The sequence below is a fragment of the Cucurbita maxima genome, unplaced genomic scaffold, assembly GCF_002738345.1.
Source record: "Cucurbita maxima cultivar Rimu unplaced genomic scaffold, Cmax_1.0 Cma_Scf00027, whole genome shotgun sequence".
Taxonomy (NCBI): domain Eukaryota; kingdom Viridiplantae; phylum Streptophyta; class Magnoliopsida; order Cucurbitales; family Cucurbitaceae; genus Cucurbita; species Cucurbita maxima.
The window spans coordinates 1297643-1321829 of record NW_019272043.1 but is presented as its reverse complement, the minus strand read 5'-3'; the positions used below and the strand labels follow the sequence as shown (position 1 = coordinate 1321829).

The window sequence follows — 24187 nt, the reverse complement described above, 5'->3', positions numbered from 1 at the left end:
AAAACTTTTTTTTTTTTTTTTTTTTTTTTTTTTTTTGTGGTTGCCTCCATCCCAATCAATCGATCAGCCTGAGTTGACTCCCGAGTTAAGGGCGGGCTCGGCACGGGTTGGCATTTTCAATCGAAGTTCCATTTTCTTAATCGATAACCTTCACCACCACAAATAATAGAAACGAAACCAAGATCAGGGAGGTCTCCAAATTCTTTGTTTCTTTTTTCATCCTCACTGGACGCTTCATCAATTTCTATTAGATTGTGGCATTTGGGTATTAAATCTGATCCGTTTTAACGTCATGCTATGTGTAATTTGGTTGTGATTTGTTCAAATCTGTTTCTGGCACCGATACTGCCCTTTTCATATGCTGTTTGATTTATACGAATCCGCTGAGTTTGGGTTTTATTTGATTTGTTTAGGTACGTGATCTGGAAGCGATCTTATTTTGAAAATTGTTGATTGAGTTGGACCCGTTGGAGGGCGGATTCGATGGATTCGACGTCGAATCAAATCGAGTTTGATTACTTGTTCAAATTGTTGATGATTGGGGATTCGGGGGTTGGGAAAAGTAGTCTGCTGTTGAGTTTCACTTCCGATAGCTTCGAGGATCTCTCACCTACAATCGGTCAGTTCTTAAGAGTTATTTTGCACTTCTGCCTTTTGATTTTGTGGGATCTTATTCATTTTGTTGAAAATGAGCGGTGACAAATTGGTTTATCATTTTTAAGAACAATGTCGATAGATCTTGAAATGCTGCTAATGCTGAAGTTTCACTCCACCTTCTGCATGGAGGAGTTGAGATTGAAAACAAAAAAATGAAATGGAAGCGAAAATTTAGAGGACCAATGTTAAGAAAAAGGAACAAGAGCAGAATGAAGCTCTAAGATGATCAAGTTTGTGTGTCATTTTTTAGGACAGTTTAAGGAATTTAGCTTTAATCATATCTGGAAAGCTAAATATGAGAAGTCATAAAGAGCTAATTTGTATATCAATGTCTAATGGAAAATCATTGTTTCCGAGTAATGTAAGGTTAGTTCTTATTCCTTTGTATTCTTAATTCGTTTTTATTGAAATAGCTTTATAGTACTATGACAATGGCTAATTGTAATATGTTCTGTTTTCTAGTTTGCAACTTTTCAAACATCAATGAATGTTCTTTGTTAAAAGAGTATGCACTGTATCCTTTCTAGCAGCTCAATTATCACTGGTCATTTAGAGTTGAATTGCTACATAATCTGTGCCCTGTGATGGCAGGATAGCCAAATGATTGTTATTTTTTATGCGTAGGCGTCGATTTTAAGGTAAAGTATGTTACTGCTGGGGGTAAGAAGCTGAAACTTGCAATTTGGGATACAGGTAATTAAGTTTGTCCATGTCATAATTTTCGTAGCATTCTTCTGTTCTTTCGTCTTCCTGCATTTTCTTTCTTGAGAGAGCATCTGTTCTATTTCTCACACATGTTAAAGGTATTTGTTTTTGCAAAGAAGCACGGAACGGATATATAATATGATTAATTTACCAGAAGATATTGCACAAGTAATATGGCTGCTAAGAATAGGCAGGCAGGTGTACAGTATTCTAAAGTATAAATACATTGAGGCCTGTGCATTTGCACATCTTGTTTTTTGTTCAGTAGCACAAAAGTTGATTTTTTACTTACACGCCCTTATCATGAACTCGATGAGTGCTGGAACATATTTTTCTGTTGTGTCGACTGTAGAAGTTAGAATGGGGCCCCAATGGAAGTGGGGCCTTTTTCTTTGATAATCTGTTTAGGGGGGAGAAGGAGGAGAGGCACGGAAACAGGATGTCTAGGGGATCTCCCTAGTCCCAGAGTGGTAGTGATCCATACTATGAGGCATTAAATGAATGGATGACCGTAATAAATTTAATTAATCAAAAAATAAATCTAGATGGTGAAAATGCTTGTTAACATTGACCATAAATATGATGTGGTTCTGCTTTATAGTTCAATTCAACATGAATGAACTCTGCATGTTCATGTAAAGCTTTGTTGAACCTGCAGCCTACTAGAGCTATTTCATCTAGACTATAAACTTGTTCATAATTATGTTTGAATCAAATTTGAATATTGATTTAACAGACTAAAGAATTGCTCAAATGGTCAGGCTTATTCTAATTCTCAATTGTTGTCTAATGGTTCTAGTGCTGTCAATTATAAAGATGATATGGTCGTTCTTGTTCATTAGCCGTGACTTTTTCGATGGTACTAGAACATTAATTCTTATATGTTTCTTGTACTGAATTTGCATGAAAGAAATCTAGTTTACCACTAACTCAATATTCAATCATACAGCTGGGCAGGAGAGATTCAGAACATTGACTAGTTCATACTACAGAGGTGCCCAAGGGATCATTATGGGTGTGTTCTAATTCCTCTTTTTATGTGATTGTTCCTAACTAAGTATATATCTTACATATGCTTAGTTTAAACATAATACATGATTTTATGAAATTGTAAGTTGCTTGCTTGTTCTTCTGCCAATATTTTTCAATTGTTTTGTCTTGTCTTGATTATGACATAGAAGGTCAACTGTGACAGTTTATGACGTAACGCGGAGAGAGACATTTACAAACCTGACTGAGGTATGGGCGAGGGAAATAGACTTATATTCAACAAATCCAGATTGCATCAAGATGCTTGTTGGAAACAAAGTTGATAAGGTATGCATCTTCAACTTCTATTTGAAATTATCCATACGCTTGAGGCAGGTTACTGTAACAATTGTGTAGATGTTGATTAATTGACCAAATGGTGAATTGAAATTCACATGGCAAAGAAAATTTCTATGAGATCCCACCTCGGTTGAAGAGGGGAATGAAGCATTTCTTGTAAGAGTGTAGAAACCTTTCCCTAGCAGACGTGTTTTAAAACCTTAAGGGGGAAGCTCGAAAGGGAAAATCCAAAGAGGACAATATTTGCTAGTGGTGGGCTTGAGCTGTTACAAATGGTATCAGGACCAAACACCGGGCGGTGTGCCAGCGAGGACGTTCGGCTCCCAAGGGGGGTGGATTATGAGATCCCACATCGGTTGGAGAGGGGAACGAAGCATTCCTTGTAAGGGTGTGGAAACCTCTCTCTAGCAGATGCGTTTAAAAATCTTAAGGGGAATCTCGAAAGGTTAAGCCCAAAAAATGACAATATCTGCTAGCGGTGGGCTTGGGCCGTTACAATTTCAAGTTAACTATCAATAACATGTTGATAATTTAAGAACTGATTGAGTTATGAATCAGCAAGGATTATCCATATGATTGGGTAACCAAGCTATTATTTACTATTAGAAAGCTTAGAAGAGTGTCAAGACACTTAATCTAGCCTATTCGAGAGGGCTGGCTCATCTTCATGCGCAAAACCTGTCCTGATGTACATATTCCCAAGCTCACTTCCCTCTTACAAACTAAGCCAAACTCGTAACCTAACTATCTGTCATAAGTGATACAATCTCCATTTTTCCTTCCTTGTATAGACATAGTATTAGAGGTCTAACAAAGCTTGGAATGCATGAACTCGAGATTTTAAATCCAGTTCCAAATAAATTTGAAGTTTGATTGGAACAATAATTTAGCTTTCGAAATGTGTTCTATTTTTTTTAAAAGATTTATGATTTGCCATTAGATACTTCATCTTAGTTTTTATATCTTAATGGGGAAAAAAATTGAATTCAGTTGGTAAAATAGGGCAATATCTTTTTTTCCTTTTCAAATCCATGTAATATCTTCTCTTATTGCAAACTTAAACGGCAATATTGAACATTCTGAATTTCGTTTTAGTTCCTAATTATGAATTCAATTGATTTCTTAATTACTAAGGAGAAGAAAATTCTATGGCTTAACCTGGTTAGGGATTCAGACTCAGTTCTGACCTTATTTTTGTTTTTGTTAGCTTTTCTTGGTGTAGGAATTCTTGTAATCACTTCTCATATTGTTCTTCATTGTTTGCATCTAACTTAATCTTTTTCAGGAAAGTTATAGAACAGTAACAAAGAAAGAGGGAATTGAGCTGGCCAGGGAACACGGTTGTCTTTTTATCGAATGCAGTGCCAAAACTCGAGTCAATGTACAACAGTGCTTTGAAGAACTTGTTCTAAAGGTAAGAATATCAGTTTAGTACCACCACTTTTAATTCATCTTCTGGGCAAGGGATTCATAATTGGTTAGTAACTATCTGGAACGTGTTATTTCTCCGTCGTAACAATCATGTCTGATATTTTTCGAAAGAAAAAAGGCGGTCACGTTGCTGGTAGATTCATAAATAAATTAAGACATCCATGAGATTTTTAAAAACTCTTGTAAAGTCATGTTTTAAGAAGGGTATCCTCCCCACATTCTGAACTTAAACTGAATTCTGCATGGACGATTAAACGCGATAATATCGAGTCTTATATGCAGATTCTCGAGACGCCGAGCCTTTTATCTGAAGGGTCCAAAGGAGTGAGAAAGAACATCTTCAAGGAAAAGCCTCCACAGCTTGATGCATCCACAAGCAGTTGTTGCTGAAATTTGATTCATTTGCTGCTTATTTTCCCAAGTTATTGTAAAACTATAATAGAAAAGCATGGTGTTACAGTTTTATTATAATATCTCTCACAAATTCTGTTACAAATTGAATGGGGTCTTTCTTGGTGCTGGCTTTCTTTCTTGTACAGGCAAAAGTTCAAAATTGGAAATATAAGATTTCATGATTTCTGTGTTTCTTGTTTTAATTCTTTATAGTAAGACTATCTTGATTAAGATCATTTAAATATATATATATATATATACACATAAATATATGTAAGGTTATGCATGTGCCATGGTCTCTTAAATTGCGATCAATAAGTGACTTCGCTATTGGGTTAGATTGAAGCACATATAATCATGAGTGAGACTTATAATATCAATATATTCCCTTAAGTGGCTATCCTAAGCAAGTAATTGGATACGTGTTTACTATTCTACACACAGTCTACGTGTTTGAGTATGGATCCACCATTCAGTTCACACATCTCTTGGGCCCCTTTCTTGGTCGGGTCCACCATTCAGTTCACACATCTCTTGGGTCCCTTTCTTGGTCGGGCTAGCATAAGTGTCCATATCATCATAAAAAAAAAAAAGATATTCTCCAATACATGAACACAGATGCATAAGGTCCCAACATTTTCTTTCATTGCAATATACAACCTCTCCTACTTTTCTTTTATATCATATCATATCATTTTACCATAACTTTTGATGCATATATGGAGGTTATGCATTAAGCCGAAACATCAAACATATCATATATTTAGCCAATTTATTATTTTATTAGGGGAAATATGAAAATAAGGCTGAAAAAGTACTGATTCCACCAAAACCAATGGAAATGGGTTCTGCAAATGCAAGAGTACTGATTCACCATCTTCCATTTCCTTCTTCTTCCTCTCATGATCCTTCAACAAATCCTAACCCTAAGCCTTCAAAGGCACTCTCATTTTCTGACCATTATCGATTACCGACCAGACGTTTGTTGCTCTTCTCCCTCCCCTTGCCCACTCCATCCGATTCAACCGAGATCTTGCGATGCTTGCAGACAACTTTGACCCTGTGAGTTCTTCTGCGAGAGAGAAGCGAGTGTTGCCATTTTTTCGAGGAGTATCGGAACCCGTGGAGCTTCTTGATAGAGGCAGGGAGTTGCAAGCTCTTGGCGATTTCAATCAAACTCTTCTCTGCTTCACTGTGGTTCGCACTAATTCTGTACATTTGTGCTGCGTAAACGAATTCTGTTTTTTTCAATTTTAACTATCGTGCAATTATGTTTTTGTAGTGATTCAGTTGCAACAATTCCGATTGAGGACTTTGGATTTGTAAATTAATTTAACTTTTAAAAACAATGTTCAGTCGTAGTTGATTCTTTATTCTAAAATAGAAGTTCACAGTTCTGTAAATTGATGCTTAGCCGAAGTTTCCATTCTTCAGAACCATCTAATTTTAGATATAACGTTTATTAAACTTATATAACGAACATTATCAGATTGCAAATGGCTTTCTTCCAATATAAATGATATAATAAAGAATTTGGTCAAATCAAGAGTAAATCTAACTATCAAGAAATCACTGATGCGTATCCTACCTTTATGGTTTCTCTTAACATTTTGCACGCAAAGCTATGTGGCCATAATGAATCATGTGCAGTACTGTGTCGTATATTGTTTTGCAGAAGAGCATGCGGCAATGGATGCAGCTTTATGCGTGGATAAACATGCTCCATTGCTGGCTGAAAATCAATTCACCATTATCACTTTGCTTGATTCTCATTATGTGAATATCTCTCATATGTGAAAGAAACAAAGCACTGACCTCCCTCCTAGTTTGATTAGTTCATTGCAACAGTTCTGTACACTTTCTTAGACATCTATAAGAATTTGTATGCATAAAAAGCTCTGTAAGTGGACAAATTTTTTAGCACTCGGCTGGATAATGGAGGCTTCAAATTTGTCCTCCTTTTATCTTAAATGTTGATTGATTCCTACTACTTAGAAAATGGAAGTCACCGTTTAAAAAGGTGACAATGCACTGATTTTATACTTGTGCATTAACTTTCTAATGGCGAGACCAAAATTGTTCTAAAGTTCTTGTAGGTCTTTTGTGGGTCCTCATATAAATAGAAATTGCTCTTTTACGACGATTCGGGTGTTCATAGAATTCTTTCATTCATGCAATTTCCCCTACTTTTTCAAGAAAGTTCACAGCAAAGTTTTTGCTTCAAGTAACTTTTGGTTTGTAAAACCACAGCCTTTTCAATTATTTACTGTTCTGATGTTTGTATTGGCAAGGAAAAGTCCCATCACAAGTACCTGTCGGAGCTGCAATTCCAACAATTGGAGAAAGATGCTGGGTCTGATGTGCTTTCATTCAAGCAAAATGCCATTGCTGACAGGCCAAGCAGGAAGTGCTTCCAGCAAACTGAGTGGGCCATCAACCATGTGCCCTGCCCCCCTGTCTTTCTAGATCACATGTAAGTCTTTGCAATTGCTGATACTATTTTTGAGCTGAAACTTGTCATGATTGTTAATCAGGTGTATTATGACATGTTCAGGCTGTTATTTGGCATTGGAGACTTGATCCACACATCATCAACGGCTGTGATTCTGCTTCAGGTTCACTCAATCTAATCTGCTTTAATGATTTGACGATGTATCCTAATAGATTTTGCAGGCTATATAATGTAAAGCAAAAGAAGAAAACAAACGGACGGCCCCATCAAGGCTGTGAGGGATATAATATCATTATTACACCTTATAGTTTTCTTTTGTCCTCAACCCATTTGGATCTAAGAAGCTTGAGCAGGACTCTTGCATTTGTTTTGGTCATTGCATTGCACTGACTTTGCAGAAGCAGAAGCAATTGACTCAAAACACCATCTTTAATGGCCTCTTCTCTTGCTTCTACCGAATCATAACATAAACTTATAAGTGAACTAACAGCACTTTCACTACCTCCATGATCTGACACTCTAAAAACCATCTTCACAATAGCGTTTACCCCGTTTGGATTATTCATCACTTCCTCTTTTGCTCTTCTTATCACCAAAAGTTTCTCAATTGCTGCCAATCCCACTCGTATAGAGCTTCTTTCTCGCTGTTGTGCGTTGAAAATGTATGTAATAAGCCCACTAACCGCACCTTCCGCAACCAAATTGTCTATGTTTTGTTCCAATTTACTTAGTGACCATATGGCCTTGGTTGCAGCATCGGAGACCTCTGAATTATGATGTAGAAGTTGCACGATTTCGTGCAAAAGCTCGGTGCTGCTTCCTAGCAAAGCACTTAGATCTTTAGCCTGAACTGAAGATGAAATTGCCTCAACCAGATGACACAAACTGATCTTGACCATGGCAGTGCCATGGCTGAACAAAACCAAGAACCTCGATAGTTTAGACTCCTCCATTAACACATTTAGGGACTGTATCTGATCAAGAGAGACCACAGTAACCACAAAACCAAGGGCTTGCTCTACAAATTCCTGATACTCTTGAGATAGTTTAGCTTCTGTTTGACCAAAAACCAACTCCAAGAGCACTGACAAGAACCCAAATTGGATCAAACAAGAATTACAAGGGGACTCATCGTATACAATCTTCACTCTTTGGAGAACTTGAATCTTGTATTGAAAAGAAAACTCATCAGATTCAAGTTTGCTTCTCAAAGCAGACATAGAATCAATAGCAGAAACGCAGTGAGGGTTGATTTGGTCACTCATCTGCAGCCACTGAGTAATCAAATGGCGAAGAGTGTTGTTAGGAACAAAAGAAGGGTCATGCAGCCTCTGCATTGTTACAGGACATGTGAGATTGCCAGAGGCCAACCATTTCTGAATGCTTGATCTTTCATAAGTGTGTCCCGTGCAAAGGGTCACAGGATCTTTCAACAAATCCAAACTTATTGGACATCTAAACAAGTGAGGGATGGTCTCCTGAGCTTCTTTCATGATAAACCAACAACAGGGAGGGAAACAAGAGAGTGGGTATGACTATAAGAAAGAGAGATATGGCGAACTTTGAGAAGTGGATTATAGAAGAGTTCTCAAGGGCTTTTTTAGAGGGTGATGGGAAAGAAAAGTAGGCAATGTTCAGACTTACACAGTCAGTTACTAAAGAGAGAGTACTGATATGCTGTGAGCTAATGCTGTTCATACTGACACACATCACAGCAGAGAGTCAGTATAGGATCAGAAGAGAGAGGGACAAAAAAGGGCTTATCCTTGTGAGATGAGCAAAGTGAGCTTTGCAAACAAATAACAAAAAGTGGGCAAAACAAGGGAAAAATATGGGTCTTATTCCTTGAGAAACAGAGAGAGACCAATCATATAAGATTTTTTAGGTTCCCATTTAGAATCCATCCTAAAATACACAACTATATTCCTCCATAAATTTAATTATTTTCCAAATTAATTAGATTTATTATTTATAATAATATAGTGGTCAAAGATGACGATAACGTGATGAATGAAGTTGATTAAATATGGTAGTTTATTAATTGTGTTTATTGATCATAACATTAATTTTGTTAGAAGAAATAGACTTTTAGTACAAATTGTGAGATATAAATAAAAGAAGGGTACACGAACAAAGTGCACCTTACTTTTTTGTTCTTCAATTATAGGAACTTCACAGTATTATATTGGGTGATCTTTTGAGAATTTTTCTAAGATGTATGTGAGTGAAGACAAAACATCTTGGAACGTGTTGTTTTGTGAAAATAGTTTTGATTCTTAAGAAGCGAGGAATAGGTAACGTGACCACGTCGTAGGGTAATACTAAGGTCATCAAGTGCTGAATCTTTATCCGAATTTAGGTTTAATGTTCCCTCAAGATTAGGTTAAGTTTGGCCAAAAGATTTAGGAAGAGAGAGACACATCCAAGCAACAAACAGACATATGAAAGATCAATGTACAAAAGAAGTCAAAAACAATAATTTATATTTACCAAAAAAAAAAAACAAAAAAGAAAATATCTTTGAACACAATCTTGTCGCCCAGTTCAAGACTTCAAATTACACTAATAATTATCTTTTCTATTCTAACAAAGCTTTGAATTTGATTTATTATGAATTTATGCATCTATAATATTAAATTATATTTTTATCTCTTTTTAAATATTTTATTAAGTTTTGTTTTTTAACTTTATATAATTTTTTCTTAATTTTAAAATTTTAAAAGTCATAATAATAAGTTGAAGCACAAAATCAAAAGTTTAATCCTATGTGGAAGAGACCAACACATAGGAGGTTGAATGCCCAATGAATCTTTTATGAAATAGGGGACCAAAAACCAGGCACAATCGATGGGTTTGGTTGAGCCCAAAGAGGTTCGATTTTCCATTGGAGGACACCCTATAATCTCCTTTGTATTTTGTTTTTAAATTTTGACCCCAATCGAGTATATATAATAAGATGCTCTTTAAAAATTACTCTTGCACTCTGTGCTTCGTATTTATTAAGTTGGGATGAAAACTTAGATACAGTGGATGAATATTTTAACACTCACCTCATAGCTAGTCCTCATTGGTTGCACTATGTTGAGCGGACCTCCATATGTTCGGTTCTAACATGAAACACCAGATTTTTTGCTAGGCGAATTGCAGATTGGTTGTCGCAATGAAATGGTATTGAATAATCAATTTTCTGGTGCCAATCTTCTATCCAGAGTTTCAACCATGTACTTTACTGAGTTGCACCACCAGCCGTTGCTCTGTACTCTTCTTCTCTAGTTATCAATGATATTGTTGGTTGTTTTTGGCTACACCACGAAATTGTTTCTGAATCAAGCATGAACACATATTTGATGCTCGATTTTCGGGTATCATGATATTCTGCATAGTCAACATCACGGTATCTAGCTAGCTATAGTCTAATTATATGTCATGATTTAAAAGTATGGAGACCTCATACATTTTATGTGTCAGGTGCATCAGGATATTTTTCCTTTATGATGAATACAGATGAGTACGCTATAATATTGTATACACCATGATATTATGTGCACTCCTTTCCCTCCACGGCTTTTCCAGCCGCATAAGTATACACTAGTCGAAAGCTAAGTCCAGTGAGTTCATTTGCGCATTCATGGGCTACATGTACAAAAGTAATGCACATTCAATCGACCTAGATTGAAAAGTGAGACTAGGCTATGAGATAATGAAAGGAAAGGTCTCAACGTGATTGCATATATTTGCATTTTTCAACCCAAATAGTGGAGCTACTTACTAAGTATTTTTAAATACTCAAGTCACGTGCTACATTTTTTCTGTAAAAGGGAGACACCCTTATCGGATGACGGTACTGTCATGGAGACCATGGAAACAAAGTTGGAATAGTTGCATTCATATTTGATTTAGAAGCCCTTAGATTAGTTTAAGGTCTTGCTTCTTTTTATTTAACTTCATGTTATCTATTTTTCCTCTACGTTGATATGAACCAAGAGACATCAATAATACAAAATGCTTCAATGAAGATGTGAAGAAAATATTGTTGAAATCATCAAAAGATATTTCAATTCCTGCCACATTGAAGAATAATGAAGTTTTATGTTATAAATTTTGGGTAGATTACAATTTAGAGTTATTGTATTTCATTTATGTATTTTAAGACTTTTTATTTACTATAGGTTACAATTACATAATAGTTAATTATGACCATTAAGTATGAATGTTACAACGGTTGGAATGTCTTTAATCGTTTCATTTTAAGGCTATATAAAACCATGTATGTTTGTATGTGTAAGAGACTTGGAAAATATAGTAAAAGAAGCATTTGTGCTTTTCTTTGGCCAATGACTAAGTTTATTTGCAATTCTATGTAGTTTAGGTTGCATGTAGAATCATTCAAGCTCGACAAGATCAATCTTGCTTGTGGAGTGATTCGAATTTCAAACAAGTGTTCTTGCCTTGAGATATTTGATCAACAAGAATCATTCAAGCTAGACGTGATTGATCTTGCTTGTGGAGTGATTCGAATCTCAAACAATGTTCTTGCCTTGAGATATTCGATCAATAAGGTAATCCGAATCTTACTTCTCTTGTAGTAATTCCTTATCATATCATACGTTGTTGATAATAATATTTTTTTGTAAATGAATTTATTATTAACGTCTAAGACCATGATATCGTTTATGAAATATATTTACAGACTTTTTTGTCCATAATAGGACTGTCATTCATGCACCGACGTCTCTATTTTATTAAAAAAAAAAAAAAAAAAAGGATCATACACATTGAGGTCAATTCCTATCCTCAACCAACAAAAGGCCAAGGTTGACGTTGAGGCAAGCGTCGACCTTCAAGTTGGGCTTCTAATAGACGAGATGAATTGGTCACGCCAAATAACGGTGGCTAAAGTAGAAATCAATGTATGCGACGTCGAACACGAAGATAACCTAAAACAAAGATGATTTTTCCTTTGAGTTTTCAATTTAACAACTTAACATGGATTAAATTAAATTTGTACCTACGATAACACTAAATTGTTATGTTAGAGACTAAAATATACGGGAATTTGTTTATAATAAAGTTAGATTAAAAAACTATTAGAACTTTAATAAATATTCATAATCGATTCAAATATCATCCAACGTCAAATACATCTCATCCAAATATGAAAGTTCACTTTCATTATCTTCGTTGTCCTCATAACTAAAGATACTTCTCCCACTATTGTCTTTTGCTTCAAAAACTCGACACATAACCCATAGTCCAAACTCCTGTTCAAATTACAACAATAATAAGAATTTATGTTAATTTCAAATAAACTAACGACCTGAACATAAATCAACTGGTTCAAACATATATTTCCAGTACCACTTTCATAGGTTTGAAAGTTGAAAAAAAATAAAGTCATTATTGTAACAGTTCCTCATTTCTTGTTTTTGTTTCTCGATCTTAATTTTTTTAGGTTAAAAATTATTTGATTTCTTAATCCATAGTCTGTACTTGAACTATGCTTATAATTTAAATTACAAGTTCGTCTATTTGTTCCACTTTGTGTCAATAGATGCTCTACATTTGGAAGTGTTCGAGAAAATTTTCAACTCTAAACCTCTTATCTAATAGGTTTTTGAATGGTAAAGCTTTCTAATAAAGCTTTCCACTTTTAATTTTGTATAACATTGTATTTAGAAACCTATTAACCACACCATTAAAATTTTAGAAATCAAAGTGAATCCTAATTTTGGTGAATAGAAATCTAAGTGAATGCTAATTTAGATTTCACCAAACTAAACCCAACTAGAAACCATAGAAAAATATAAAGATATTGTAGCTGTCCAAGCCCACTACCAATAGATATTGTCTTTTTTGGGTTGTTTCTCTCAAAGTTTTTAAAGCGCGTCGGCTAGGGAGAGGTTTCCACACCCTTATAAAAGACGTTTCATTCTCCTCTCCAACCGACGTGTGATATCGCAATCCACTCCCTTCAAGGCCTAACGTCTTCGTTGACACTCAATTCCTTTCTACAATTGATATGGACCCCACCAAATCCACCCCTTTGGGATCTAGCGTCCTTACTGGTACACCGACTCGTGTTTACCCCCCTTCGGAGAACAATCTTCTCGCTGGCACATCGCCCGGTGTCTGGCTCTGATACCATTTGTAACGGCTCAAGCCCACCGCTAGCAGATATTGTCCCCTTTAAGGGCTCGATGTTCTCGCTGGCACTCATTACTTTTTCCAATTGATATGGACCTCACCAAATCTACTCCCTTCGGTGTCTAGCGTCTTAACTGACACATCGTCTCTTGTCTACTCCCTTCGGGGAACAGCCTTCTAGCTGGCACATTGCCCGCTATCTGGCTTTGATACCATTTGTAGCTGGCATATTGTCCTCTTTGGGTTTTTCTTTCGAGCTTCTCCTTAAGGTTTTTAAAACTCAATCTCCTATGGAGAGGTTTCCACATCTTTATAAAGGGTGTTCCATTCTCCTCCCAACCGACGTGGAACATTACAAATATATAATTAACAAAAACGAAAAAAAGATACCAAGAAATAAGAAATTGAAAGAACAAGAACAGATGAAGATGAACTGAAAGATAGGTGAGTTTTGTTTGACTTACTGATTCTTGTTTTGGTAGAGTGTCTGGAGTGTGGACATGGGTATCCAAAAGGTAGCTATAAATGCGGTATTCTTGCATAACCCAGGTGGTTTGGATGGGCGTTGGCGAGTCATCTCCTTCACCAACAAAGAAAATATGATATTTTTTGATACCCACTTCGTCCCCAGTGGCACTGCACAGGATTGGCTCATCCATTAAAACATCTTTCCAATATCCATTCTCTGTTGCTTTGCTTTCTCCCACTGTGCTGAAAAAGTAATGAATGTCCCCATTTGAAAGTGCTCTCCCTGTCCAAAACGCCAGTTAAATTCACTCTTAGTACCCTTAAAAGTTCAAACTTTACTAAAATATTCCCTAATTTTTATCATTATAGTATGATGGTTCGTTAAACAATAGGTCGGAATATCTTTTTAGGTATTAAAAAACGCTTACAAAGTCATTTTAAACACGTTCTGTCGTATGTTATTGGTTTTGGATACTAATTTTGATTACCGAACCTCAAAATTTTGTACTCTACTATAATGGTAGATGTAACCGCTTGAACACTAGCAAATATTGTCTTCTTTAGGATGTTTTCTCTTGAGTTTCTCTTCAAAGTTTTTAAAACACGTATGCTACGGAGAGCTTTCCACATTTTATAAAAAATATTTTGTTTCACTCTCTCGAACCGATGTGGGATCTCACAATCCACCCTCTTCGAGGCTCACCATCCTCGCTGGCACTCGTTCTTCTCTCTAATTGATGTGGGATCTCATAATCTACCCCCTTCATGGCCCAACATCCTCGTTTGCACTCATTCTCCTCTACAATTGATATGGGATCTCACAATCTACCCTTTTCAGGGCCCAACATCCTCGTTGGCACTTGTTCTCCTCTCCAATTGATGTGGGATCTCACAATCTATCTTTTTAGGGCCCAGCATCCTCGCTAACACTCGTTGCTCTCTCTAATCAACGTGGGATCTCATAAAATTAGGGTAAATTGAGAGAGAGAGAGAGAAAAAGATGTTACCATGGAATTGCCAAGGATTATAGAGATGAAGTTGAAGCTGAGGAATGATGGAATTGGAAGAATGGTGAGGTGAGGCAAGAGAAGCCTTATGATAAAGAAAGTGAAGCACAAGGTCTTCATCAGTTGGGCAAAATCTGAGACCAGGAGGCAACAAATTGAACCTATTTTCACTGCTGGCTTCCATTTAAGAGTGTTTTGGCAGCTAAGTTAATGGAGAATCTCTGCAGCCCATTTGGTCTATTTATAAGAGGATAAGTTATATGTGTTTGTTTTTTGATTTTTACATGCAATTTTATCCAACCATGCTTCCTGTCCCACACTTTTGGAAAGGAAACAAAAGTGGTGTTGTTTTTTTGTTTTATTGTAAAAGTGGCACACAACAAAAGAAGAACCAGTCTGGATTGTTGTTGTGGGTAAGTTTAAGAAATTTGGATTCAAGTAGAGCCATTAATTGAGCTAATCATGGGGAATTTTCATTTGTAATTCCATTTTTAAGATGTGACAAAAAAAACATAAAGGAAAGTCGTTGATGAATGGTTAATCATTTTGTCTAATTTTGTTTATCCATACGTAATTATTTTTAAATTCAGACATATCTGTAACGACCCAGATCCACCGCTAGCAGATATTGTCCTCTTTGAGCTGGCTTCCCCTCAAAACTTTAAAACGCGTCTGCTAGGGGCAGGTTTCCACACCCTTATAAATGGTGGTTTGTTATCCTCCCCAACCAATTTGGGACATCACAATCGACCCCCCTTCGGGGCCCAGCTTTCTCGCTGGCACTCTTTCCTTCCTTCAATCGATGTGGGACCACCCTCAAATCCACCCCCTTTTGGGGCCAGCGTTCTTACTGGCACACCGTCTCGTGTCTACCCCCCTTCGGGGAACAGCGAGAAGGCTGGCACATCGTCCGGTAACTGACTCTGATACCATTTGTAACGCCCTAAAATTTTACCTATTTTATTCTAAGGTCATTAATATACCTTGAAATGCGGAATATACATTAAATGGACCATGTTCATAAATGCGACTTGCACTCGCCTTTTATTACCTCGTGAAAGAGAAAAGATTACAAGGGAAAAAGAAACAAATATTATTGAAATAAAGGAAAAGGAACCAAAAATGAAATGAATGTTTTAATTCTACACTATGGTTTATTATGCAAATACAACTCAATCTATACTAATCTATACTAGTGATGCAAAATGAATTCAACCTAGACTATGAAATGGAAAAACAACTACCCTATGCATGTGCCACGGTCCCAGGGTACGATGCCGCCGTCGTTGTCACATGGGTGCCTTGTTCTTATCTGCAAAAGTAAAGTAGCACGAGGCTTGAGTATTTCTAGAATACTCAGTAAGTGACCCCCTATTGGGGTTATGCGACAATCACATGCACTGAAATGATGGGACCTTATTGTTTCGTTTCGTTTTCTCTACGGTGCAATCCTAACGGGTAATCGTGGACATATACCATATACTCTACACACAGCCCATACGTGCGAGTATGGGCTCACCAGCTAGTTCGCACACCACTGGGCCACTGTCCTTATCTGGTGGGGATACTCTGGGAGCCCCTTATGCCGGGACCCGTTAAAACTAGAACCGTCATGGCAACGCTATGCAAAGCATAACGATCGTTGTTCTACCATTGGATGTACGCGTCCGTACCTTCGTGATGAGATAGGGGTATCCCCCCAAACGCATGAACACACAATATGCATGAGGTTCCCACTAGTCCTACATTTATCATTAATGAACATAGCCCCCTGATACGTTTCATGCTTACATGTCATTCTCATTTTCATTTCTTTACGTATCATACATATTCCTAACAAGGTTATGTTTCCATGCAGTTTACCGTATTTCATGTCATACAATTCATACTATTTACATTCAAATATTCCATACAAACATGTCATAATCATTCAAGGACCACATATCGTCACATGCATAATATATCACATCAAACTAAGCAACATACATAACATATATTCACGTTCACATGATTTTGTACTTAAGCATATTAAACTAGCATACAATTTAATGACACGTGCAAATCCACGAGCACGTGCCAACATACAGCAAATAACGCGTAACCTATGACGGGTGAGCCACTTACTTGGTAGGCCTTAGCCGAAGTACTCCCTAGAATATAACGTAAGCTCCTAGCTCCTCGTGATCGTTCTACGCTTCCGTTGGTGGTTGGTTTCTATTGGTACATTCGTCACTTTCGTTAGTAGCAAATAACGCGTAACCTATGACGGGTGAGCCACTTACTTGGTAGGCCTTAGCCGAAGTACTCCCTAGAATATAACATAAGCTCCTAACTCCTCGTGATCGTTCTACGCTTCCGTTGGTGGTTGGTTCCTATTGGTTCATTCGTCACTTTCGTTAGTATTTCACAAATATAATTAATTCCCAACTTGAATTTGTGAAATACGACCTTAAAATGTTCCATTGGAAGGGTCGGAACGATGCCAAACGGGCTGAAAATAGGTTTCCCGAGCCGAATAAGTCGCCGAAGCCGAGGGGAGTCGCGACACATGGCACAATCAGAGAGCGACGCGTGTGCAGGGGTCTCGGGTCGAGGCGCGGGAGAAGGAAAAAAGTGCAAGCGGTCTGGGTCGCGGAATCCGTCCTCTTCGCTCGACTGCCTGCACGATTTTCGTGCGGTCTACCTCCCCTCGACAACGTTGTCTCGACGTTCTTTTTTTTGTTAGAACCCAAATCCACTGCTAGCAGATATTGTCCTTTTTGGGCTTTCCCTTTCGGGCTTCCTCTCAAGGCTTTAAAACGCTTCTACTAGGGGAAGGTTTCCACACCCTTATAAATGGTGGTTTGTTCTCCTCCCCAACCAATGTGGGACATCACAATGTCTATTGATATAATTATTACAAGTCGGTCATTCTTGAGTTGTTTGTAAGTACAACTAGGTCAAAAGTTCATTTTACTCTTTAAGCACGACTGATTTTCTAATAGACCATTTGTATATGATCCAACCATAAGTTTAGTACCTCTTTGTGAGAGGGTGAGACTCGATCCTTACACATAAGAGTTCATAACTTACTCAAGATTAGGATCGAGCTGCATATGATATCTTATGAAATATTAAACTTCTCAATTAATAATTTTATTAAGAGAGATTAAATATTTCATGGTCTAGTTTTATATAAACTCATCCCACAAACATGTTTCCACATAAATGATTAAGTCGTATCAATAGTGTTACCAAGACAAACATTCAGCCTTATGATAACCTTGAATTTTCAAATGGATAACATTAAATTACAAATAAAATAATTAAAAATTAAGAAAAATAAAATTAATTACAAGGTTTTACGACATAGATCTCAACGGACAACACCTTCATACCATGACAATTAAAGGGAAAAAGTACAATTCACCACCAAATACTTGACCGAAAAAACCAACGAACAATCAAGAGAGGAAAACGGAGCAGCTTGAGGCGATTGTCCCTACTACATTCCACAACCACGAAACGAAGCCACTTCTAAGAACATAAGTAGTGAGGCTGACGAACGAACTACACATTGACGAACAAAACCAGTAGCAATCATTGATCTTCAAATGACAATTATGGTTGAGGGAAAATATTCAACCTAAGTAACAGAAGAAAATGACGAAGATATAAAACTCAATCAAACACAGAACAATTACGCGTGGATAAATTCTAATGATCGGCTGAAATTCTCATGGTATCCACCAACTAGGTCAAAGAATAGTTCAAAGTCTAACCCGAGACTTGATAAAAAAAACATTACATGCTATCGATTCAACCACGTTTATTTATTTTATGTTACAAAACCAATTTCCAATTTAAAAACTATCAATTAAGAGGTATAATACAAAGCTTATTATGATTGACTCTAATGATATTGAGATAATGGTTGGTGACATTTATAGAGTCATGTCTAATCACTCTTAAAATCAATCACTCACAAGATTACTGTTTATCAAATACATAATCATTGCCATACAAACCCAATTTCTTCTATTTTTCATTCTCCCATCTCATCATTTTGTTGGCAATTAAACAAAAAATTATTCATATTAATTTCTAATCGTACCCAAAATTCAAAAGTCGTTTTTCTCTGTATCTTCAATTGTATAGTTGGTGCCGACACAATATCACTGATCAAATTGAATTACTCGTGATTACTTTTTTCTTTATTACTTTAACTAAACTTTAGAAACTAAAACACCAACTAAATCGACAAGAATCTTATTTATAATTATTGTTTGAAAATGGGTATGATTAATATTCTTTTTATCAAAAACAAGTTAATATTTCTTGTAACTCTCTTTAAAGGCCAACCCAAAATACAAATTTTTATTTTTTAAGATCAAAATATGAAACTTGTATACTCGATTTAGATTAAGAAAAAGACGAAGACCCAGAGAGAAAATATATAGGATAATGTCGGAATAACAACTAATGACTAAAAATTTATATTAAATTTTGATAGATAGAGTTACTGACACTACAAAAAAAAAAAAAAATATTCGGAGCGTAATATATATAGTTCAGTTTATTATATAACGTGTCGAAAGTGAAAATTGAAGATAAATAAATATTAAGGTTTGTTGAAGTCATCATTACATTACAACTCACTAAAGTTGAAATTAAGAAATTGATTCCATTAAAATGGGTTTAGTTGAGAGGTCATATCTAAAAGCATTTAAAATATATATCACCCACAAGTGGGAGACATTTCGTGCTTATCCCAAAACAAAAATAAAAGAAAAAACCACTTTAATTTGCATTTCATAACATACCCTACATTTTTGCATGTAAATACTTTGGAGAATGGTTAAATAAAATTATTTTACCATTTTTATAATAATTAATATTTCAATATTACATCCTAGTCCTCGATATTAAAAAAAAAAATGAATGGATAATCATTTAAGCCTATAACTAACTGACCTTTAAAACGTGTCTATTAGGGAGAAATAGTTCTCCAATCAAAGTGGGATCTCACAATCCACCCCTTTTGGAAGCTCAATGTCCCTATTGACACACTGCCCGATATCTGACTTTGATATCATTTATAACAGTCACTAGAAGATATTGTCTGTTTTAGTTTGTTACGTATTGTCGTCAGACTCACGGTTCTAAAACGTATCTCCTATGTAGAGAGTCTAACCCTACTCTAACTAGTGTCTCGCACCATTTGGTAACTGGCTCTGATACCAATTGTAACAACCAAAACTCACCGTCAACAAATATTTTTCGCTTTGGTCTGTTATTTATTGTTATCAGCCTCATGATTTTAAAATGTATATGTTAGGAAGAGGTTTCCACACCTTTGTAAGAAATGTTTCGTTTCCCTCTTCGGTCAATATGAGATCTAGAATAGGTGTTAAAAATTTCCCTTCCACCATGTTTACCACCCTTATTTGATCACTTAGCTCGCATAATTGCTCTTTAACAACCATTCCCTTCCAAAAAAAGGGGAGAAAAAAAGAGACAGAGCTAGAGCATGGTTGTCTCTCTCTTTTTCCCAACATAGACAACATAGACAAAGTTGTAGTTTGAAATGAGTATCAATTGTGTATAAGACTTTTGTAGTTTATTATATCTTCACTTATTTCCCAATTCATGATATAACTTGTAATGATGTATATAAAAATGGGAATCTTTCTTCACCTACACAAACCTACAAATTTGTTTCATATCATGCCCATAACTTAGGTATCTCTAAGTCATTAAAGGAATTATAATGAAGATACAAAGATAGGGAATCTTCACCTCAAATTAATTATCTCTTTAACAAATTTAATTTAAATTTTCTCCAACCCCTTTTTCAGTTTTCCCCTAAGGTTCGGAAAGAAATACTTCTTTCCTCTCTCTCTCTAACCGACATGGGATCTCACAATCCACCCTCCCCTTCTGGGCCCAACGTCTCGCTGGCACACTGCCTAGTGTCAATCCCCCTCCATGGCTCTAAAACCGTTTGTAATGGCTCAAGTCGACTGCTAGCAGATATTGTTCTTTTAGGACTTTTCCGTTCGGGCTTCCCTTCAAGATTTTTAAAATTCATATGCTAATGAGAAGTTTCCATCCCTTATAAAGAATGTTCGTTCTCTCCACCGATGTAGGATCTCACATTTAACTTGCTTAAGTTCTTTAGTTTTAATTAGGTTTAGTGAATTTAGTCTCTTCTCATCATCATCATCTATTAATATTGTAACGCCTCATGTCCATGATTCAGATCACGAATCAAAATTTGAAATCTGTCCTTGATGGCTCTAATATTTCCCTGCGATATGATCACATTTTTAACTTCTTGCAGCATACTTTATTCTCACTCACATGCATCCTCGAAAAATTTTCAGGAGGTTACCAACACAAAATTCCTCCAAGAAAATTATGCGTAACTTTGGAATTCTTATTATCCAGCCACTAAAAAATGAATGTACACACCTTGTTAGTATAAATAGTAACTTTGAGTTTTTTTAACCTTTTCTTAGTCATCCTATCCTTAGAATCACTCTCATTCAAACCTCAAATCAATTCAATCATATACCCGTTATTGGGTATATTTACTTGAGTATCACAAATATATTTTTATATACATAAGTTCGGAAACATATTTAGATGAAAAAGAAGAAACAAAAAACGTGAAAAAACGCATTCATACCTATTGAACAACGAAATCTAAATTGATTTGAGCATCTATGAATGTTAGGGGGAGCTTAGTTACATATGAAGTACAAATTCATGATGTAGCATGCTTTTAGGTTTGAAAAGAACATAAAAGTGAAATTGAAATTTTGGATGGCTGTTTGTTGGATATTGGAGAACACAATCTTTGGGGCTTTCTTAATTAACTCATCCCAATTCACCAAAAGGGTAGACAATAATATTCATAGAATATAAGATTTAATGATAAACGATGTTTCAACTATAATTAAAGTTATGAATTATGCAAAAACAATGAGTTCGCATGCCAAATTAGCAAAAGTCATTTTTTTTTCTCTTTTTTTTTGTTGACCCGACAATTATATTTATAAACGATCAACAAATTTCTGTCAATTGTATATTTTATTATGAATTATTCGGTCCAAATTCGATATTAATAAAGGTAGGGTTGAATGCATAGTATTTCTCTACTTATAGTTCAAACATATTACATGAACCCATTAAGTAGGCATGTATACGTGCTTCCTAAGCATGACTATTGACTATGCTCATGCCCGTCATGATTTAATTTTTGAGACTTTGAATCTCATACCGTAACTAAGATGAAGATAAAAGTAAATAAAAGTAAAATAAAAATAAAATGAAAGATGAAAATCGGATAAAATTTAGATCGAAATAAAAATAGATAAACAACACTAAGATTAAATACAAAATAAAATCCAAGTTTATTACAAATGAGTAAGAGGGTTTGAGGTACAATTACAAAACGAAAAAGAAAAGACTCAATGCAAGAATGGATTAACGCTCCAGAATGACCTTCTCTATAATTGTATAGCTCTCGAACGCTCTTATGCACCAATCGGTACCTAAAAAAGAAAAGAAGAAAGGGGGACTTAAAAGTTACTTAAAAAGCAACCTATTTGTATGCTCTCATCATTTCCTTAATGGCCTTCTCTTAAGGTCTAGAGAGCTCTTCCTTGATACCATCTACTTCTGCATAAGTATCTATCAAAGTGAGTTTGACTTATGTTAGCTTTTTGACCTTGATCTCAAATTAATTAATTAATTGATTTTTTTTATGATAACTAAACTATCTTATTAACCATTATCAGTATTTTAAATTACCCATAGTGTAAAGCTAGGAATAACGATTATTAACCATTATCAAAGTCTAATTTGTTCTATCAAGAAGGCCTAGAAGTTGATTGTTCTTCACTAAAGCAGTTATTAACATGTAGGTTTGTCATAATCACTAACAATAATTTTATATAAAAAAATTTATAAGAGCAACTCGCTCGGATACCAATTGTTGGATCGGTATAACAACTTAGAGGGGTGAATAGGGTTTTAACAATAGAATTATTTAAGTATGCTTAACTTTTCTAATTATCAAACTTTTTTAGAAATAACTAGGAGATATAATTAATACAAAACAATAAACAATTATGAAAATCTTAGAACATGCAATCAATCACAATAATAATTTTAAAATTAAATTGGAAAGAGTTAGAAAAATATAATACCGTAGTTTTATGGTGATTCGGTCAAACTCGACCTACTCCACACGTTCAGTGCCCGTTGAGAATTTAAATAAAAATTTATTGACTCTTCCTTCGAATCAGAGTCCAACTGCTACACCTCTCTTTTTACGAGTTCAAGAGCAAACTCAATCATTTTTAAGACTTAAGATTAAACCGTTACTAAGTATTGGAATTTTGTAGGAACACACTACAATTCTTTAAAAGAGTAGATTTACAAGTTGAGCACAGACAATTATCCCCTCACAATACAGTAAAAAATATCTCTCAAGAATATAATGAAGAGAAATAAAATTGAAAACTCGATTGAAGATCGAAGAATTATGGAAGTTTTGTTGAAAAAATATGAGGAAGAAATGAGTTCAAATAAGGTGGCAAAAGGTAGAAATTAATATCTACTATTGGATTGGGTTAAAAGAAAAAAAAAAGAAGGTGACGATTAAAAATAAATAAATAAATAATAATAATAATAATAATAATAATAATAATAATAATAATAATAATAATAATAATAATAATAATAATAATGTGAAGAAAGTTTTCAAAATTATTTTTATTATTTTTTTTAAATATCATAATATAATAATAATATAATAAAAATAATAAAACCCATGAAAGTAACTTCCAAATTATGAAAAATTCAAAATTTATTATAATATAAAAATAATAAAAAAGTAATATTGGTTAAATTTAAATTTTAAAATTTATTATAAATATAATAATAAAAAATAATCTGAGTAATGATTGAATTCAAATTTTAAAATTTATAATAATAATAAAAAATAACCCAATCGAATTCAAATTTCAAAATTTATTATAATATAATAATAATAATATAATAATAATAAACAGTAATGTGAGTAACGATTATTCTTTTGTAAACCCTTCCCTAAGAAGGGACATAAACCATCTAGGTTCATCTAGTAGCCAGCGGGTGATTTTATGATCTTGTTAGAGAGTCCGATAGCTAACTTTCTATGGATGATAGTTAGACTAGAAAACATCATAATGTCTCATTATAACTTTATAAGATAGCATCTCAACTCAAGTCTCGGTCATTCATTGCATAAGCAAAACAAGCTACCTAAGTCTAAGAACACAAAAGTAATTCACCTTATTGATGAAATTTATTGCCCAGTAGACCCACAACGCCAGAAATGGGTGAACCACCTCCTTCAAACCCATAGTGGGTCTGCAACCGACTAGAGAATTGTTTGGAACTATGAGACGCCTCAGATGCTCAGATAGCAATAAAAGCTAGGACCAAACTTCCTATTCCAAAGAAAAACCCGTGGATACGTTAAAGATGTGATGAGAGCCTACAAGTATAATGCTTACTAACTATTTTAATACTCACTCATTTGCTTTTTTTTTTTTTTTTTTTTTTGGCT

General features: G+C 35.1%; 4 protein-coding genes across 7 annotated transcripts; 2 read left to right on the top strand and 2 right to left on the bottom strand.

The window, feature by feature from the left end:
* Positions 1–35: 35 nt before the first annotated feature.
* Positions 36–4697, top strand: LOC111499789 (ras-related protein RABC1-like). Of its 2 annotated transcripts, XM_023151478.1 has the most exons (7): positions 36–265; positions 414–619; positions 1282–1350; positions 2312–2377; positions 2558–2679; positions 3977–4105; positions 4405–4695. In XM_023151478.1, the coding sequence occupies exons 2-7, from the start codon at positions 484–486 to the stop codon at positions 4510–4512; spliced, it is 630 nt and encodes a 209-aa protein (XP_023007246.1). In that variant the 5' UTR covers positions 36–265; positions 414–483; the 3' UTR covers positions 4513–4695. The 2 variants fall into 2 exon arrangements, with proteins under 2 accessions (XP_023007246.1, XP_023007247.1); XM_023151479.1 differs by lacking the exons at positions 36–265; positions 414–619; positions 1282–1350 and adding an exon at positions 2095–2221 and having other exon boundaries at positions 4405–4697.
* A 618-nt stretch (positions 4698–5315) lies between these two features.
* LOC111499802 lies at positions 5316–7272 on the top strand. Of its 2 annotated transcripts, none has more exons than XM_023151494.1 (3): positions 5316–5712; positions 6807–6986; positions 7062–7272. In XM_023151494.1, the coding sequence occupies exons 1-3, from the start codon at positions 5554–5556 to the stop codon at positions 7143–7145; spliced, it is 423 nt and encodes a 140-aa protein (XP_023007262.1). In that variant the 5' UTR covers positions 5316–5553; the 3' UTR covers positions 7146–7272. The 2 variants fall into 2 exon arrangements, with proteins under 2 accessions (XP_023007262.1, XP_023007263.1); XM_023151495.1 differs by having other exon boundaries at positions 6807–6988; positions 7070–7272.
* Positions 7270–8460, bottom strand: LOC111499487 (U-box domain-containing protein 26-like). The gene has a single exon (XM_023151049.1). It carries the CDS (start codon positions 8458–8460, stop codon positions 7270–7272), a length of 1191 nt encoding a protein of 396 aa, XP_023006817.1.
* A 3248-nt stretch (positions 8461–11708) lies between these two features.
* Positions 11709–14779, bottom strand: LOC111499792 (NAC domain-containing protein 104-like). 2 transcript variants are annotated; one of them, XM_023151483.1, is made up of 3 exons: positions 14587–14779; positions 13576–13862; positions 11709–11904 (listed from the first exon to the last, which is right to left on the bottom strand). In XM_023151483.1, exons 1-3 carry the CDS (start codon positions 14768–14770, stop codon positions 11842–11844), a joined length of 534 nt encoding a protein of 177 aa, XP_023007251.1. In that variant the 5' UTR covers positions 14771–14779; the 3' UTR covers positions 11709–11841. The 2 variants fall into 2 exon arrangements, with proteins under 2 accessions (XP_023007251.1, XP_023007250.1); XM_023151482.1 differs by lacking the exon at positions 11709–11904 and adding an exon at positions 12040–12228.
* Positions 14780–24187: the final 9408 nt, after the last annotated feature.

What these genes read in the sequence shown, in the direction of transcription:
- LOC111499802 (XM_023151494.1), top strand. Translation starts at nt 5,554, where the DNA reads ATGCTTGCAGACAACTTTGACCCTGTGAGTTCTTCTGCGAGAGAGAAG. An exon ending in CTCTTCTCTGCTTCACTGTG is followed by an intron (nt 5,713 to 6,806) that starts GTTCGCACTAAT and finishes TGTATTGGCAAG; the next exon opens with GAAAAGTCCCATCACAAGTA. An exon ending in CCCCTGTCTTTCTAGATCAC is followed by an intron (nt 6,987 to 7,061) that starts ATGTAAGTCTTT and finishes GTGTATTATGAC; the next exon opens with ATGTTCAGGCTGTTATTTGG.
- LOC111499487 (XM_023151049.1), bottom strand. Translation starts at nt 8,460, where the DNA reads ATGAAAGAAGCTCAGGAGACCATCCCTCACTTGTTTAGATGTCCAATA.
- LOC111499792 (XM_023151482.1), bottom strand. Translation starts at nt 14,770, where the DNA reads ATGGAAGCCAGCAGTGAAAATAGGTTCAATTTGTTGCCTCCTGGTCTC. An exon ending in TAATCCTTGGCAATTCCATG is followed by an intron (nt 13,863 to 14,586) that starts GTAACATCTTTT and finishes CGTTTTGGACAG; the next exon opens with GGAGAGCACTTTCAAATGGG. An exon ending in CTCTACCAAAACAAGAATCA is followed by an intron (nt 12,229 to 13,575) that starts GTAAGTCAAACA and finishes TAATTTGAACAG; the next exon opens with GAGTTTGGACTATGGGTTAT.
- LOC111499789 (XM_023151478.1), top strand. Translation starts at nt 484, where the DNA reads ATGGATTCGACGTCGAATCAAATCGAGTTTGATTACTTGTTCAAATTG. An exon ending in GGATCTCTCACCTACAATCG is followed by an intron (nt 620 to 1,281) that starts GTCAGTTCTTAA and finishes TTTTATGCGTAG; the next exon opens with GCGTCGATTTTAAGGTAAAG. An exon ending in TGCCCAAGGGATCATTATGG is followed by an intron (nt 2,378 to 2,557) that starts GTGTGTTCTAAT and finishes CAACTGTGACAG; the next exon opens with TTTATGACGTAACGCGGAGA.